This window comes from Nesoenas mayeri, assembly GCF_963082525.1.
Source record: "Nesoenas mayeri genome assembly, chromosome: 5".
In the NCBI taxonomy this organism is placed as follows: domain Eukaryota; kingdom Metazoa; phylum Chordata; class Aves; order Columbiformes; family Columbidae; genus Nesoenas; species Nesoenas mayeri.
The window spans coordinates 37,661,994-37,677,652 of NC_137548.1; the positions used below are offsets into that span (position 1 = coordinate 37,661,994).

A 15,659-nucleotide genomic window follows, 5' to 3' on the forward strand; every position below is an offset into this window, starting at 1 on the left:
CCTGAGTCCTGTGTGATAAATCATTCCCAAAGAATTCAGTCACTCCCCCCTCCCTATCCCCCAAAGAAAGAAAACAAATTACTCTAGACATGGAGTCATAACTGCTACTCTACACCTGCCAATTAAGGTGAGTGGACAGAGAGCAGCAGGAGAAGGGCAAAGATATAAGAAGCTGGGGTAAAAGGGAAAAAAACCTCAACCCTGCATTTAAAACCACTGAGGATTGGGAGGGGAAACAAAAGGAAATAAGCTCCAGCACCAGACATTATGCGGACATACAGGGGACAAATGAAGAGTAGAGAGGTCAACTTTATGGATTTTTTAATTTACTTTTTAGTAGAAGCTGGTTCGTATTGGAAGGGTTGCATTGATTCGATGGAGTAACTCCTTGGCAGCAAAGTGCTCCTTGCTGTATGTAATAGCAGCATTCTGCACAGGTTTGTATGTGGATCTGCACTTCAGACACCCATTTGAACATATTTTGATGCCTAAGATAGACTATGTGTACTGACTCTTCTTGGCCCTCTTGAAATTTTCCTGTCAATTTCACAAGAAAGATTATAACACCTCTAAGATGCCACAGATAAGGAGGAGCTGTTTCAAGGTAGCGATTTGACCTGCACTCCAAGATTCCCTCTGGAAAAGGTTTAGACCTAGGCTTCTCCTGAAACCAAAAGCCCTGGTGGGGGTTGCATGTGATTTGTGAGGACACAGCTAAAGGAAAAAAAGGATTCAGTGGTATACAGATAAGCATATCCCTACGAGTGTCTGCTGCCCCCAGAGTTGTCCAAGGAGGCCATGGATATCACCCAGTAGGGCAAAAGGCAATGAGGGAGCAGAACTGCTGGAAAACCCTACTCCTTCCATGAAGGCTTCCTTCTTCTTGTGCTAGGATTAGAGTGAAGAGGTTCTCCATTTTGGTGGATCTTGGACATGGAGTGAGGAGATGATAAGAAGGGAAATGTGTGAGGCTCTGCAGGAATATCAGTATGGCCTGTGGAGAAGCAGCATGGGAAAATGTCATAGAATCACAGAATCATTTAGGTAGGAAAAGGCCCTGAAGTCAAACTGTTAACCTAACACTGCTAAGTCCACCACTAAATCATGTCCCTAAGAACCATCTTTGAGATATCTCCAGGGATGGTGACTCAACTGCTTCCCTGGGCAGCCTGTTCCAATGCCCAGCAACCCTTTCTGTGAAGAAATTTTTCCTAATGTCCATTCTAAACCTCCTTGGTACAATTTGAGGCCATTTGCTCTTGTCCTGTCACTTGAGAGATCAATACCTGCCAGGTTCTGACCGCACAAAGCTGCAGCTTCTCTCTGGAGCTAGGAACCCCAGAATGCGTGGAGTGCCACAGCTGGAAGCACTGTTGCCTGTGTAAGGCTGCAATTCAGAGAAATCCTCCTGGGAAGAACACTAACTTTAGCTACAGTATCACTTCATAGTCCTTCCCTTGCCTTTCAACCCAGAGGGTGGAAGAGGGCTCCCTCCATCCCATGACACTGTTGAAGTGGGAGCAGTTTCTCTGTCCCATGGCTTTTGCCTGAATCCCATATGTTACATCATCCAAAGCCTGAACATTTTGGCCAGAGACAGCTGGCTTAAGCTAAATGTCTGAGTGCTAGCACTCCTGTTAGAGGCAAGTCCACCTGCTTCCTTGTAAAGTGCTAAATACTACAGGATAAAGCTGATCTGTCATTATGTGAAAAGACTCATCACACTGTAAAACTGTCTTTCCCCTTTTACTCACCAGCAGCAGCATAGAAAAAAAGTTACTGTAGTTAGGAAGACCAGCCTGAAATACTTTTTACCTGCCTGTGATACTTCTCAAAAACTTTCTACTTGGTGTGCTGTAGTTATACACTTAAAATACTGTAAAAATAGTGTGCTTGTATACTCCAGCCAGCAGGGGTAGGCAAGTTCTCCAACAATTGCTGTGCTAGTTGATCCAAGCACTATTAAAAACAGGTGTGGAAGTGAAAATAGTTTTCCAATAATCCTAAGGCTCCAGTGGAAACACCTATGGCTTCTCATTTTATTGAACAGCATTCCTCAGTGTGGAAAGAGTGCACTGAGAAAGGAGTACAGGGAAAATGAATGAATGTGTTCAAAGACAGGTGGCTTATCTCAAAGCTAGGTATGCCATGAGCTAACAATTCTTAGAAACTACGTGAAATGGAAAAGAGGGATCAGGGAAGAAAAAAATGCAGAGTCTGGGTAGCTTTCTTTCAAAAATCACAAAAGCAGTGTCTAAAGTTGAAAATTCTTCTACTGCTGAGGAACCATCCTGATGTGAAGAACTGAAGAGGGCTGCATTTTGGTGCCAAACTTTCTCTGCTGAGACTGCAGAAGCTGTTGTCCTCATGAAGGCTCTGCACAGCTAAAGCTGTCACACAGAATATGGAATTCAGGGTGCAGTAGGAAGAGCAGACCCCAAGATCTGGTAACTTAAACCAGGTCAAATATCTTCAAGATTTTAGGCTGTATTTGCAAAGAGGCTGCATCAGTCATCTAGGATTTGCTGGAGCTTCTCCACCTGTGTGAGGAGAGGGGAAAAAACCTGAAGAGGTCACATCAGTTTTTTGCTCCCCATTTTGACTCATATCCAGTTAACAGCAGCTCTGATGTGTGTAACCTGCTCCTAATGCAGTGATAGGGATCCTGTTGCCTCTTCCAATGAGTGAATACTTAATTACCAGGGCTTTTTATACTAAACCTAAATCTCCTTTCTCCAAGTAAGCTGACTGCTACTTGAACTACCCATGGGGAGGAAAAAAAAAAAAGATCTATGACCATCTTTTTTTATATAACAGCTTTTATGTCTCAAAAGACTGAATGTCATCTCTAGACTAAACAAATGGAATTCTTTCAGGTTTTTCTCATAGATCAAGTTTCTTAGATCTCTGCTTGTTCCCTTTGCTCCCTCCCAAACTCTTGCTGAACAGCCCACCTCTCCCTCAAAGTGCAGCGCCCAGAGCTGGACACAGGGCTGATTTAAAGGCTCACCAGTCCTTAGTGCCTGTTTCTTATGTGAGGCCCCTGTCACTACCTCCCACAGCTAGATTTACCTGTTTTGATTTTAATGTTGTCATTTGCAGTGTGATGAAGTTGCAGACTTTTTTGTGGTCTACCTAAGATCCTGACCATTTTTTTCCAAGTGTTGCTATCTTGCCAGTAATTTCCTTTCCATGCACTGGTTTTCTGCATGCTGGATGTTATGGTTTATACTTGTAAGTTGTGATCACACTGATTTAAAACCATTTATCAATATGACTTTGAATTATTTCCTGAATTTCAGTCTGTAAATTGGATGCTATGTCCCACTGAACAAATCGGTCATTTAATCTGACCCAAGAGGAGTCTCATGATCCCTTTCAGTACTGAAGAACTGTTTCACAGAGAACTCTTGCGGCCTTAAAGCATGTTTTTCTTAACCTGCAGTGTTAGGCAACTGTCTCATAGTAGTTGTATGTAGTCTACATTTTCCTCATTTGCTTATGAGAATGACACAACTTAGAGTATACTATAGTGAATCAGAATTTAGTTAGAGCTCTGTCTAATGCATTGCATATGAACATACTTTTTTTTTATTGCTTTTTTTTTTTCCAGGATGAAGTACTGTAGCCATAAAAAAAAAAATTCTTTCTGCTACCCTTCAGCTAGTCTGGCTACAGCTCTGGGAGGGCTCAGACTTGACGTCTGGCTGCTTGAGAGATGGGGTGGCAGAAAGAGTCCAAGCCCTGCCTGAAAGACAGCTGAGTCAGAATTGCAGGGACAAGTAGCTTTCAACTGGCTGGTTTCAAGACGTGTAGGCATGGAGATTTATTCCTGTGTGGTCTGGAAACCCTGTGGAGCAGACTCCTTTTCTAGCTGGGCAGCACCCAATGCCCCCAGGTTCTGCAAAGTGAGGACAAGTTGTGCATCAAAAAGTCCCTCAGCAAGTTCATGCTAATCCCTGGAACAATACTTCCTTCAGCCATTCCTCCTTATTTCAAGCTAGAGGGTAGGAACAGGCTTCTCACCACGTAATGCTGGCTGGGAGTGCAGTGCAACTTTATTGCTTTGAGCAGAAGGAAAACAGCAGGGGAAGGATGTGTTCCTGGATAGCTGAAGTTAAATGAGCCACTTGAAACAATGCATTTTTTAAAAATTATAAGCCACCTGTTAAACCTTTGCATTGTACTTGTTCAGCACTGTAACATGTATTAACCTCTGCTTCCTCTGTAGCCTATGCCTTGAGAAACGAAATTGAGTGAGTAGCAAGGTAAAGCAAGGACTGTTCCACTGGTACGGTGTGGGAGCACCTGCAAGGCTTTTTTTTTTTTTTTTTTTTTTTTCCTCTTTACCTTTACATTAGCCAGAATACACTGGAAGGACTACAGCTCCAGACAGAACAGGGTGGAGCGGGTAGCAGCGCTGATGACTAACAGAAGTGTGGAGAGATTTATGCTATCCCCACGAGCCATATTTGCTCAGCTGTTATTGTGCTCCTAGTAAACACAGAAGGGGTTGTTTCTCTCCCTCCACCCACAGCCCGGCTCCGGGCACGGGCAGCTGGTCCCTATTCACCGCATTGCTTTGCTAGTCCTGCCAGCCCCTGCGCATGTGTGTACCCAGGGCTTTTCAAGTTCTATTTCCCCTCTGAGGTGGACGGGATGCAGATTCAGGCTGCTGATATAACCTGTACTGAACTTTGTGGAATCAGGCTGTGCTTTCTGCACACAGCTTTTGTAAGCTTGGTACTGGGATGAAACACCTGTTCTTCCAGAGTGGACTTGGGTCCTGTTCCTATTAAAGCTCCCTTGCACAATAGAGAAGTACCTTTATGCTGGTGTACATGCTATGACAAAATAACCAGTTCAAGGCTACTCTTCCCTGGCAGAGCAATTATAAAGACAGGCTAAATAAAAATGAGAAATCAACCCTGTTTGAATTAAGCATCCCTGGGAGACATGCAAACATTTTCTCTCACTGAGAGGAAAACTGGGGCACAAAGACTCTTAGTCCTCACTTTTGAGCTGGCACTGGATGTCAATAAGAACTTGGCACTAGGTATCCATACTGCTAGCTTTTGTTCTGTGCTACACTTGTTCCTGACAGAAGGGAGATCTGGGAGTTGAGAAAAAAAAATTGTTTTGATTTTTTTTAAATGTTATTTTGAAGTCCGGTCCCTGTTGCAGCACTAACAATGGAGACTGGTCAAGAATCCTTCAGTAAAAGACCTTTTCCTCCCCTTCTGATGAACGCTTGCTCATTAAAACCGAAGCTTTTTGTGGGAACTCCATGGGAAAAGTTTCCCCAGTCCAGACAGTTTATGGTCAAAAGAAATGAGAGAAGGAAAGAGAAGGAAATCTGCCCTGTCTGGTGTAGCCTGTAGCTCTGGGATTAGGCTGTTTACATGGATTCATTGGGGCCGAGCAGATGCACAGAGGTTAGACCCTCTCTTTTGCCTGGTTTGGAAGAAGCACTCCTGTCTCTTGGGGTGTTGGGGATCTCTCCAAGGTGGTTGGTTTTGGTGTCACAGTCTCCTTCTTTTAATAAGAAAAAAAAAAAAAATAGAGTACAGAAGAATAATATTCAAAAAAATATCTGCTATGGATTGATAGATCTTGCTTATGTCCCACCCTAATTATCCACAGCATCCCCACAGCCCCGGTGACTGATGCTTGATCCTTTGGCTCTGATAGCAGTGAGAGTAGTTATATGTCAGGAGAGCAGCTGGGGGCTGCTGCCCTGTCCCCAGAGCTGCATCTCACCCTGCAAGCTGAGCAGGAGAACTGCTCAGCACAAGCCTTTGCTTAGATGCTTCTGGACACCCTGTCTTCTCAGCTTTATAAGGTAAACAAACACCCCATCTCTTTAATAGCTGTCTAGTTTATTAGACAGTCAGATGAGTCCCTTACCTCATCCATCACTTTTATTTTTATTGTGGAGGCACTACATGTATGTTTGAATGTGTGTACTTAAGGGACCAGGAATGAGAGATCTTTTTATGAATCTGACTATGTATTTCTCAGAAGGCCATTACTAGGGAAAAATTGTTGCATAAATAATGTACAACTGCAGATGTCCAAGCCTTGTTTTCCTGCAGTAGATCATGGCTTCAGAGATATTACTTTATAAAATATTTTAAGGAGTGTTAGAAGTAGTCAGGAGTAAGAAGGAACAATCAGCATTTTAGAGCTGAGCAGTTAAGGTAAAGTGGATATTTCTGCCAGTGAGTCTCTCCTTTGTGTGTGTGTGTGTATGCATCCCCTACCTTTTTAATTTTTTGCTGTTACTGAATTTGTAGTAATCCAGATTTGCTGTCTTCTGAGGGTTTACTCCTCAGCAACAGCAAGTTGGCAGATCTTACTCAGCTTCTTTGCTGATGGTTGTCTTAAGTCAAAGCAGAGATGGCAGAAAACTTGGGGATGTGACAGTCCCTTTGAAAGAAAAAAAAAAAACGAGGGGGATATAATATTATTGTTCATCCTGGAAGGCTTTTGTGTCTCACTGACTTGCTGTCTTATTCTTCTCTCTCTAAACGTTTAATATAGGGAAAGAAAGAAAACCATTTTTTTCATTTTTCTGTGCCTGCAACCCCCATTAACTCAAACAGGCAATACGCCTTTAAGTACACTGCACGTGTAATGTTATAAATATATGCTTCTTGCTAAGATGACAGGTTAATTTCATAGCTGGCATTAAACCTTCCAGCTTGGCCATAGGCTTTCACCATCCTCCATAAACCTGGCCTTGGCAACAACAGCGAAGTTTCCAGTAAGCAGTCTGACTGGAACAAGCTGACTTCAGTGTCCTGGAGCTGGGATAGCATTTGATGGCCCCTTCATTACCCACGAGACCATCTTTCAGGGTGACAGCATATGTGGTTCATGCCAGGTCCCATACTAGGGAAGCTGATGGTATGGATTTCCCAGCTGATCTTGCTGGCTGTTGAAATATACCCCAACTGTTAATATTCGTGTTTATTTTTTAAGAGAATTAGGTGCTGTTAGAGTGGTAGCCTGGAGGAAAGAGCCTTTCCGGCAGCTAGTGCTAGTTAATATTTTCTTTTGTGTAGTAGACAGATGTCACTGAAGGAACTTTCCACAAGGCTGTTGTCAGAGCCTCCGTTTAGTGTCCATGTGTTTGTTGTTGTGATCCTCTCTAGCTCAGGGAAGGTATGGTGGGTCTGGGAAGGGTTCTGAGGAAGAACTGTGTCAGCTGGGACTCTCCAGCATGTAAAAGAGATGAAGTAGGAATCTGTAAAGTAGTGACAGGCAGGGAGGGAGACTGCATTGTTCACTGTTTCATCCTGCAGAAGAACTAGGGTCAGCAAACAAACCTAGTTGGAGCCAGGTTTAGATCAAACCAAAGGATGTGCTCTGTTCCACATGCAACATGTAGTCAAGCCACAAAACTACCTGCAGGATGTCATAGTCAATAAAAGTTTATGAAGGGACACATGGCAAACTGGTGGAAGGGAGAAACCATTGCTAGTCTGCCTGTCTCTGCAAGTTTCTGATCCACAGCTGGCTGTGACATGAAATACATGGTGGAAAGAAGTATAGGCTTGTCCTGGTCCTTTGGTTTACCCCAGTATGTCTGTTTTATGTTCTTCAGGGTGTGGTGGAATAAATGAGACTTTCCTAGTGGCTACTTCTAGATGTAAGCTAGGAATGAGAAAAATCAGATCTCCCTGCCATTTCAGTTGTACTGCTGTCATTGCTAATGATGGGCCACTGAACACTGGTGACAGGGCTGTAATTTGCATCATTACATCTATCTGATGCCAAGTGAACAAAACCTGTGAGATTTGTTTCACTCACCCTTTAAACACCCTTCAAACAGGTGTGACTACCAATTAGTTCTGTATTCTGGTACTAAGTGATGTGACTTCATTTCTCACAAATTTCTGTGGATATGTCCAGAGAATTTTTTTCCGATTTTTATAGCACAGTACAAACGTGTCTAAGTAAGTACATTTGTTCTGTGTAATTTGCATACCTAACTGCAAATGTACATAAAATAGTAACTATTTAAAATATATTTACTTTTTTTCTTTCTTCATTTCAATAAAAGTTACATTTTTTTCATTCTGGCACACAAACCCCAACACTTTGATTTTTTTTCAGAGTTATTTTTAGTGCTAGTTTTGCAAGACTCAGAGGACTTGAGAGATCTTGGTTTGACTGTGCACTCAGGAAGTTTTGGGGATTTAGATAGAAATATTCCTGGAATGTACTTCTCTTCAGCAGAAGTTTTTGGTTTGTTTTCTTTTGCTTATTATATAAAATGATGCTAGGGAATTCTGCCTCGGTTTTTGCATCCCCAAGCTGCATGAATGATCCTCCTCACCTGAGGGCCAAGGTGTGAATTGCTGTTACAGACTGCGGGGGAGCCGGGCCCCTCCTGATGTAAGAGGTTTGTTGAGGAGCCTGCAGGCCTCTCACTCAATGACTTCTCTGTCCACGTACAGCTTGGGAACAGTCACGGGGCCTTTTTTCAGATGTGAAATCTGTCAGCAAAGTGAAGTCAGCTTAAATGTCAGCTGAGGCTTGAGCTTGCTTTCAGTTTTTGTTGACTTTATCCCTCCCTGCTCCTTCCTGATCGAGTTTCTCTCTGCTTGAGTCAGACTTGCCGACTCTTAAAAGTTTTTATTCTGTGTTTCAGTTGCGTGGATTTGTGTGTGGCAAAGTTCAGGTGCCCTTCACATTCCAAGCCTCAACAGTGATCTAAAATGCTGAAGAGAGACCGATCTGGGTCTCTGAGACTCTTTAGCTGCTACAGTTCAATTAGAAACCCGTAGAAGTGCTCCTGGTACCCAAAACATGCTGTTCTCAGGTGATGCTATGCACACCTACTGGAGCTTTTTGTGTTGTATTTGCTGCTGCCAACCTGAGGAATCTGACTTGTGAAATCAGCACTACTTCTGCCCCCCAAATACAAAATAAAAAATTACTCTTTACCCCAGAATTTTTCACCAAAATATAAGATGTAACTGGTGGGTTACTTACAAGCAAGCAAAATACACAGGAACAGTGGGTATGTGTTGGTTGTGTGCTAAGCCTGTCATGGGGGCAGGATGCTGAGGTCATGCCATGTCTGCTGGCTGACCCTGCAAACATCTGCCCCTTCGGGATGAACCTGTGGTATCACCATCTGTCAGTGTTGAAGCATTTTATGTATTGAAAGTTGGAGGGGATTTTCGGCTCTGGCAAGGCATTTCAGATGTTGTGGCTTATTTATGAAAAGAAAAAACACGGTAAATGGCAAGGGAGAGGAAAACTAGGGAAGGAGAGAAAAACTGCTCTTGCTTCTAGTTTTTGTCACTCTCCTAAGGATAAAAGTTAGGAGTTATATTGTTGTCTTTTTACCCCGGGCTTAGATGTGTTTTAAGTCTTGTGATCAGTCGCCTTGACTGCTTTCTGTCCTACACGCATGCTTTTTTTCCTCCTCTCTGTGACACCTTCACTGGTTTCCAAAGTTGAAATAATTTTCCTGTTCCTATGTTTGAAGACTTGTAATTAAGAACTTCTGGCAGTTCAGCCAAATAAGTCTTCACATCCCGCAGGTACTCTGTGCATCTCTTCCCCCTTTAGTGCTGCATGAGCAGCAGCAGCCTGGCACCTCTGTGTGCATCTGTCACTCCTCTGCAGGTGGTGGGTGGTTGAAGAGGCAACATTAGGGCCGAAGGTGCCAGGGTGTGTGTAGAAGCCACTTATGGGCTTCCTTCTGTTCTTTGGTGTGTGCCATCTGTGTACTCTGTTCTCTGGTTGGCAACATCTTTGGAAATAACCTTTTCTGTCTAATAAACTAGTAAGGGACAGGGTCCTAGCTGCCCCTTGGTAGGAAGCAAAGTTGGATGCACTCTGTTTTCCAGGTGAGGACAATGGTGGAGTGTGCAGTGTGGGTAGAATAGGATATCCCATTCTGTTCCCTGTCAAGGTGTGTGTAAGTGCTCTCTGCACTGGATAAACTTCTGCTCCTCTTGTGATCATGTTGGACAGATGCTGTTGAGAGGGAAGAGTGCATTGCAGTCTGGAAAAAGAGGTGGTGGGGCAGGGAAGGGTGTTTGCCTCCTTCGTTTAACAGGAAAATACAAATCACAATTTAGGATCTCTCAGTATGTGAAAAAATAATCTGGGAAATGCTAACCCCAGGCTGCAGTAATAGTGAATTATTGTTGTCTGATAGCTCTGTTCCATAACTTAGGTGAACAAGAACAGTTTTTCCTGCTGTTTGTGGCTTCCTGGGCACTTGGCAGCGAATATCTCCATAATCTTGTTGTGTCACAGCTAAATGTAGGAGTCAGCTCTTGAGCCAGAAGTCCCTAGGGATGTAAGACATACTGGTGTTTAGTGAGAAGGAAACAGACAAAACAGTCTCCTGATGTGAAGGATACTCATATCCTGCTGAGCTGAGGAAGATGATCTTGATTTGACGTTTTTTTCTCTACCCCCTCCAACCTCTCTCCTGTCTTCCAGAGAAAGTTCACTCCTGTGACCAGGAAAGGCAGAGCGCCCTGGAGGAGGCCAGGCAGAACCCCCGCGAGGGCATCGTCATCCCCGAGTGTGCTCCTGGAGGGCTCTACAAACCAGTGCAATGCCACCAGTCCACTGGGTACTGCTGGTGTGTCCTGGTAGACACAGGACGCCCTCTGCCTGGTACTTCCACTCGGTAAGAGCTATAGACCTGGTGAGATGCCTGCCTGGAGAAGATGAGATATAAAAAAGTACTGTTGCTATATTGGATAAGTTCCTAGTTCTAGAGCAGTCAACTCAGTGTTGCCTTACTGAGAGCTAGCAATGCTGTGTGTGATGTACCCTGTGTGATATACTATGCAGCTCCCTCTCTGTAGGAATTGGTGCATATTAACTACTGCCCTTACTTTGCTCTGTGTTAAGTACTCTTGCAAAGCAATCTCTTTCTTTGGCTTGCAATTTTTGCATGGTAGTGGGAACCAGGGCTTTGCTCAAAAGAAGCATGAACAGTGAAAAGACAAGTGCCTTTGTTGCACTTTCCTCTGCTTTATACTTCCATGCTGCAGCCACTTGGATCCTGAGCAGTACAGATTTTGTTTGTGCATTGATAGATCTTTAAACCAGTGATAGATTTTTCTTTAACTTTGTATCTTAAAACTACATGGGGAATCTTTTCTCACTTGGGGTTTGGAAACAAATTGTAGGTCTGGCAAGTTATAAAAACAGGCCAGTACGAACTGGGACATAAACTCTGCTAGATACAGTGATTTTGCAGAGCATGGACAGCTTTGAAAAAAAAGCTTGGCCTGTGCCCACAAAAGTTGGAAGGGAGCCTTGTGCTGTTTGTGGGCTTGGGTTGGTAGCTGGTACTGGACTTGAGTATGCTCTTCTTTCTTTCTCTACTGCTGCTGTTGTTGCTTACTGTCCATAAGCAGACAGATGTTTGAGAATAGTATTTCTTCTGCAGGTTTATTTTTTCCCTCAGCAGTAAGCAGATAAGACACAACCCCTTAGCAACCATCTGATGACACTAAAGCTGTATCACATAGTTTAGCATCTCTTTTTCTCCTTTTTCAGCTATGAGACCCCAGTGTGTGAGAGTGATGCCAGATCGAAGAGCACAGAGATTGATGATCCATTCAAGGACAGAGAACTTCCAGGTCAGAGAGGAACAAGATCCTGTCTTTGCCTTCTTTTCTTATCTCACCTTGGGACTCTTAAGAGGACAAGAATATTGTTGAGGAGATGGAGTGTTTCCCTCACTGTGCATGTTTTACCATGAGTTTTATCCTGTGTTATTTTGGATCACCTCCAGTTTCAGCAATGAACTGGAAAAGGCTAGGAGTGTCCTGAGGGCTGGTTTATTACCTGTCTGCCTTCTGAAAGCATGTCTGGGATCAGAATTTTCAGGAAAGAAACCTGGATGCCTGGAAGTCCCCTGGGAGAAGAATGGGTTCAGCATTGAAAATTCTTCTTCAAAGCCTGGCCAGGACAGTATCCTTTCCACTTAGCAGCAATTTGCAGTGGCTTAGTGCCCCCTGAGCAACAAAAGAGGACACAGCTGGCAATTGTCAGTGGACCAACTGGCTCCTTGACACTGCCCTGACCAGGCAGGGCAGCATTCTTCATGCACTAATGGCCCTTAACTAATGTTGACTCCTCACTTAGCTTGGACTTTATTCTGCATTTTCTGCCTGGGACCTGCTTTATGTCCCATTGCTCCTTGTTTTATATTCTCCTTTTCCCTCCTAATTGAGTGACAAGCTGTAATTGACTGTTCGCCTACCTTGTTTTCTGCTAGGAAGATGTGCTGGGCATAGGTGTCTGTGCAGCTCTTAAAAATGCTGTCCTACCTGCCTGTGCTCTGTTTTTTCCTTCCTACTACCTTTCTAAGGAGCAGAGTGAGGGGCCCTCACTAACAGGTCAGCCATTGCTCTGCTGAGTGGAGGCTGCTTGAAAACAGAAGCTACAAAGCAAAGGAAATGAGATTTGTTCCAGACTTGCCTTCTGTGTCACCTAATTCTCCTCCTGCCGGCTCCTGACCTCAGGCCCTCTAGCTTTCTGCTTAGCAACTCTGCCCTCAGCAGGACTCTCTTCTGTGCAGCTCCTCATTTTCACAAGTCATGTAGAAATTTCCCATCTGCCTCCCTCTCATATTCAAATGGAATTGGCCAGTTGGTTCAAGTATTACTTTAGGGGGTAGGGAAACCAACTAAATGATTGCATTAAGGCTCATTTCCTTAGGAAATCACACTAAAATAGAATAACCTTACTTCCTTTGTCTCTCATCCCCTTCTCCCCTTGCTTTACTGCCTCTCCCTGCATTGCCCCCACTGCGTCTCCAAAACTCCTCTGTGAAAATCTTTTGCTCTTTTTCTTTGAGACTCTTTCTGATCTCTCAGACAGAATGGTTTTGCTTCCCCTTTCTCTCCCCTTCTGCACTGCAACTGGACAAAGGGACAGGAACTGTTTGACACAGAAGAGGACACATGATGCTTTGTAGCTTAGTGGTCTGGTCCCAGCATCAGACTCCAGGATTTTTTCCCTCTCATCTCAAGCCACCTTTCTGTGTCTAAGTAAACTTTTAACTCTGCTTGGCTACACTGGCTGGCATTATGGTTCCTGTTGCTGAAAATACTCTGGAGAGTCTAGGAGAGGGAAGATCTGATCCTGGTTTGTCTCCCTCAGATGCTATGCTGCATGATCTTTTGATACAGACTTGAAGTTGGTTTGATTAGCTGCTCTTGTATGCAAAAATTCACTGGTGAGACAACTGCAAGGGATGAGAGATGATGTTTCTTTTTACTTTTTTCCTGCTCTTATTTCTTAGCAGAACTGAATTTTAAGAAAAATCCCTGCTTGACTTTTAGACTGATCATTCCATTTGCACTCAATTATATAAAGGGGACTTCATACACTATTCCTCTTCTAGAGGTTTGCTCACTCTGCGGACTTTTGGTGCTCTTTAGCCTGTGTGAAGAGACCTTGCAGAGGCCAAGGTGAGGGAGACATAAGTCCAGATCCTTGCACACCTGTGCATACCCTCTTCACAAACTGTGTCATAGCTGTGGCCAGAAGAAAGAAAGAAGGAACTAAGGAGAGCTTTGCTTGCACATAGCAAATGGCAAGCTGCTAATTCCTGCAGACGGTGAGATGGTGAGGCCCCAGGGAGATGACTTCTAGCAAATGGTTTTTCAACCTTCTCATTACTGCAACAAAAAGCTCCTTTAAGTGAGTGGTCTACTCTGGCTGCCACAGCAGTTTACCCATTACAATGCTGACATTTTCTGGACTGTGTGCCAAAGGAGTGCTGAGGGGTGTGCGTGTGTATAATGCACATAATATGGAGAGAAGCGAGGGGCTGTTGGTTGGCTATTGCAGAGAACAGAGCCTGTAATACTGCAAAGGAGGGAGTTTTGTCAGATCAATTTGCAAGCTTCTTTCAGCTGTCAAGGGATTACAGTAAGTTTCTGGTGCTCTGTTTGGGGTACGCGTGCTTCTCTGCTTGTTTGAGAAAAGCAGAAAGTGTTGACGCTGCTATATGTTGCTGGGGAAGGCTGTTTTCTGATGTCTGCTGCCTTAATCAGCTGACTAATTAGTAGTGCATCGTGGTTTGGAGAAAGAGGAGAGGTAAGCAATGTGGTGGTGGCTTCTCTGTCACATCAAGAGAAGACAATAGGCTGGGAGGTGATGGGTTTTGAACAATAGTTTTGGAGGTGGTGGACTGAAGTATGCTCATTCCTTAGTAGGCTAGAGTAATTGTTACAATATCAATGTGATAGTAAATGAAGCAAGCTTTTGCTTCTTTAAGACGCAAGAAAACAGCATAGATTGCCTCATAAAGGTGAGGAGATGGAGAATTTAATCTCAGCTGTGTTGTAACAGACTGGCACTGTTAAGGACAGGAGGCTCTGCCTGTCGGTTGTTATGATGGTGGTGAACTAAGTGGCCTCAGCACTAAGTAATGGAAATGGTTACCAAGTTTGTCTTCAGCCTACTTTGTCCTGCCTAAGCCAGCAGTGACTGGGGGGGATTACCATGTGTTGACTTAGACTGATGTATTTCTCATGCAGTGTGATCATGCAAAGAACTGAATTATTATGGTAGCTTCTGGCAGGCAATGTGCTCTCTGCCTGAAGAGGAGAGCATGAGCAACGCTCCTCACTTTGGCCTGTGCATATGGAAGCTTTAAGCTGTCAGTTAAGACCTCAAAACAGTCATGTTTGCAGAGGAAGATGACCCAGGAGGCAATGACTTGTTTTGTAAATGTCTCTGCAAGTGTCACCATGGGAACTCCCGTCTGCCAGGCACTTCCAACACATCCCTGTGGTTATGCTGGTAGAGAACTGGGAGAGGCTATAGAGCTAACCAGATCCTGCCAGATATTGTTGCTGACCCTGTGTGTGCCTGGACAAAAGCAGCAGGACAAATTGCCACACAGAGAAACCCACTGAGGGATTCTTCTGCCTTTCCTTAAGGACTGTGATGATGGCTGATGCTACAAACAAAGGATGTTCTGGCTGATTCTTGCTGAACTGCGACAGGAGACCAATCCTGTGTGTTCCTGCATTAAATCCCTCTTTTCTTTCTGCAGGCTGCCCAGAAGGGAAGAAAGTTGAATTTATTACCAGCTTACTTGATGCTCTGACTACGGACATGGTACAGGCTATTAACTCAGCAGCACCTACTGGGGGTGGGAGGTGAGTCCAGAAAGCACCCAGGCTGAATGCCTCCAAGGTGGCTGCAGAGCTCTGGGTGCCCCTGAGATGGGGGTGGGAGGGAAAGGTGGTGTTCTGCACTGATTTGGGTTCCTCTGGGTCGCTGGGAGAGGAGCTGAGGCTGCATCTTCAGATGCTGCTCTATCTTGTTATCCTAGCCCCGCCTGCCTCCTCCTGCCCCTCCTCCCTGGCAGCTGCTACACCATAAAGGTCTGTATAGCCCATTTGAAGTGTGAAATGAGAGCTTAGTGGGAGGAAGTGGCTTGTTCTTTTGTCCCCTGGTGCATGAAAAGACCTAATAAAATGCAAATGCATTGAAGGAGACCGTGTGGCCTAGTGGCTACCACAGGGAGTAAAGAATGTGAACTGAATTCTTGGCAGTACCAGTGCTGTAGTTTTGCTGTGGGGCCAGAGCCAGCCTGCCGATGAGGTGAGGAACTGTTTTTCATGGCCCTCCCCTCTGACCAGCTG

The 15,659-nt window shown here is 44.3% G+C and overlaps 1 protein-coding gene across 1 annotated transcript in view; it reads left to right on the forward strand.

Annotated features, from left to right (window-relative positions):
- Nucleotides 1–15,659, forward strand: part of SMOC1 (SPARC related modular calcium binding 1) — a gene marked incomplete at both ends in the record, with an annotated part of 119,192 nt that overhangs the window by 93,861 nt on the left and 9,672 nt on the right. The window contains 3 exons of the mRNA XM_080345252.1: nt 10,474–10,666; nt 11,548–11,630; nt 15,065–15,170. Coding sequence (XP_080201378.1) covers nt 10,474–10,666; nt 11,548–11,630; nt 15,065–15,170 — 382 coding nt within the window. The remainder of the gene's footprint in view (nt 1–10,473; nt 10,667–11,547; nt 11,631–15,064; nt 15,171–15,659) is intronic.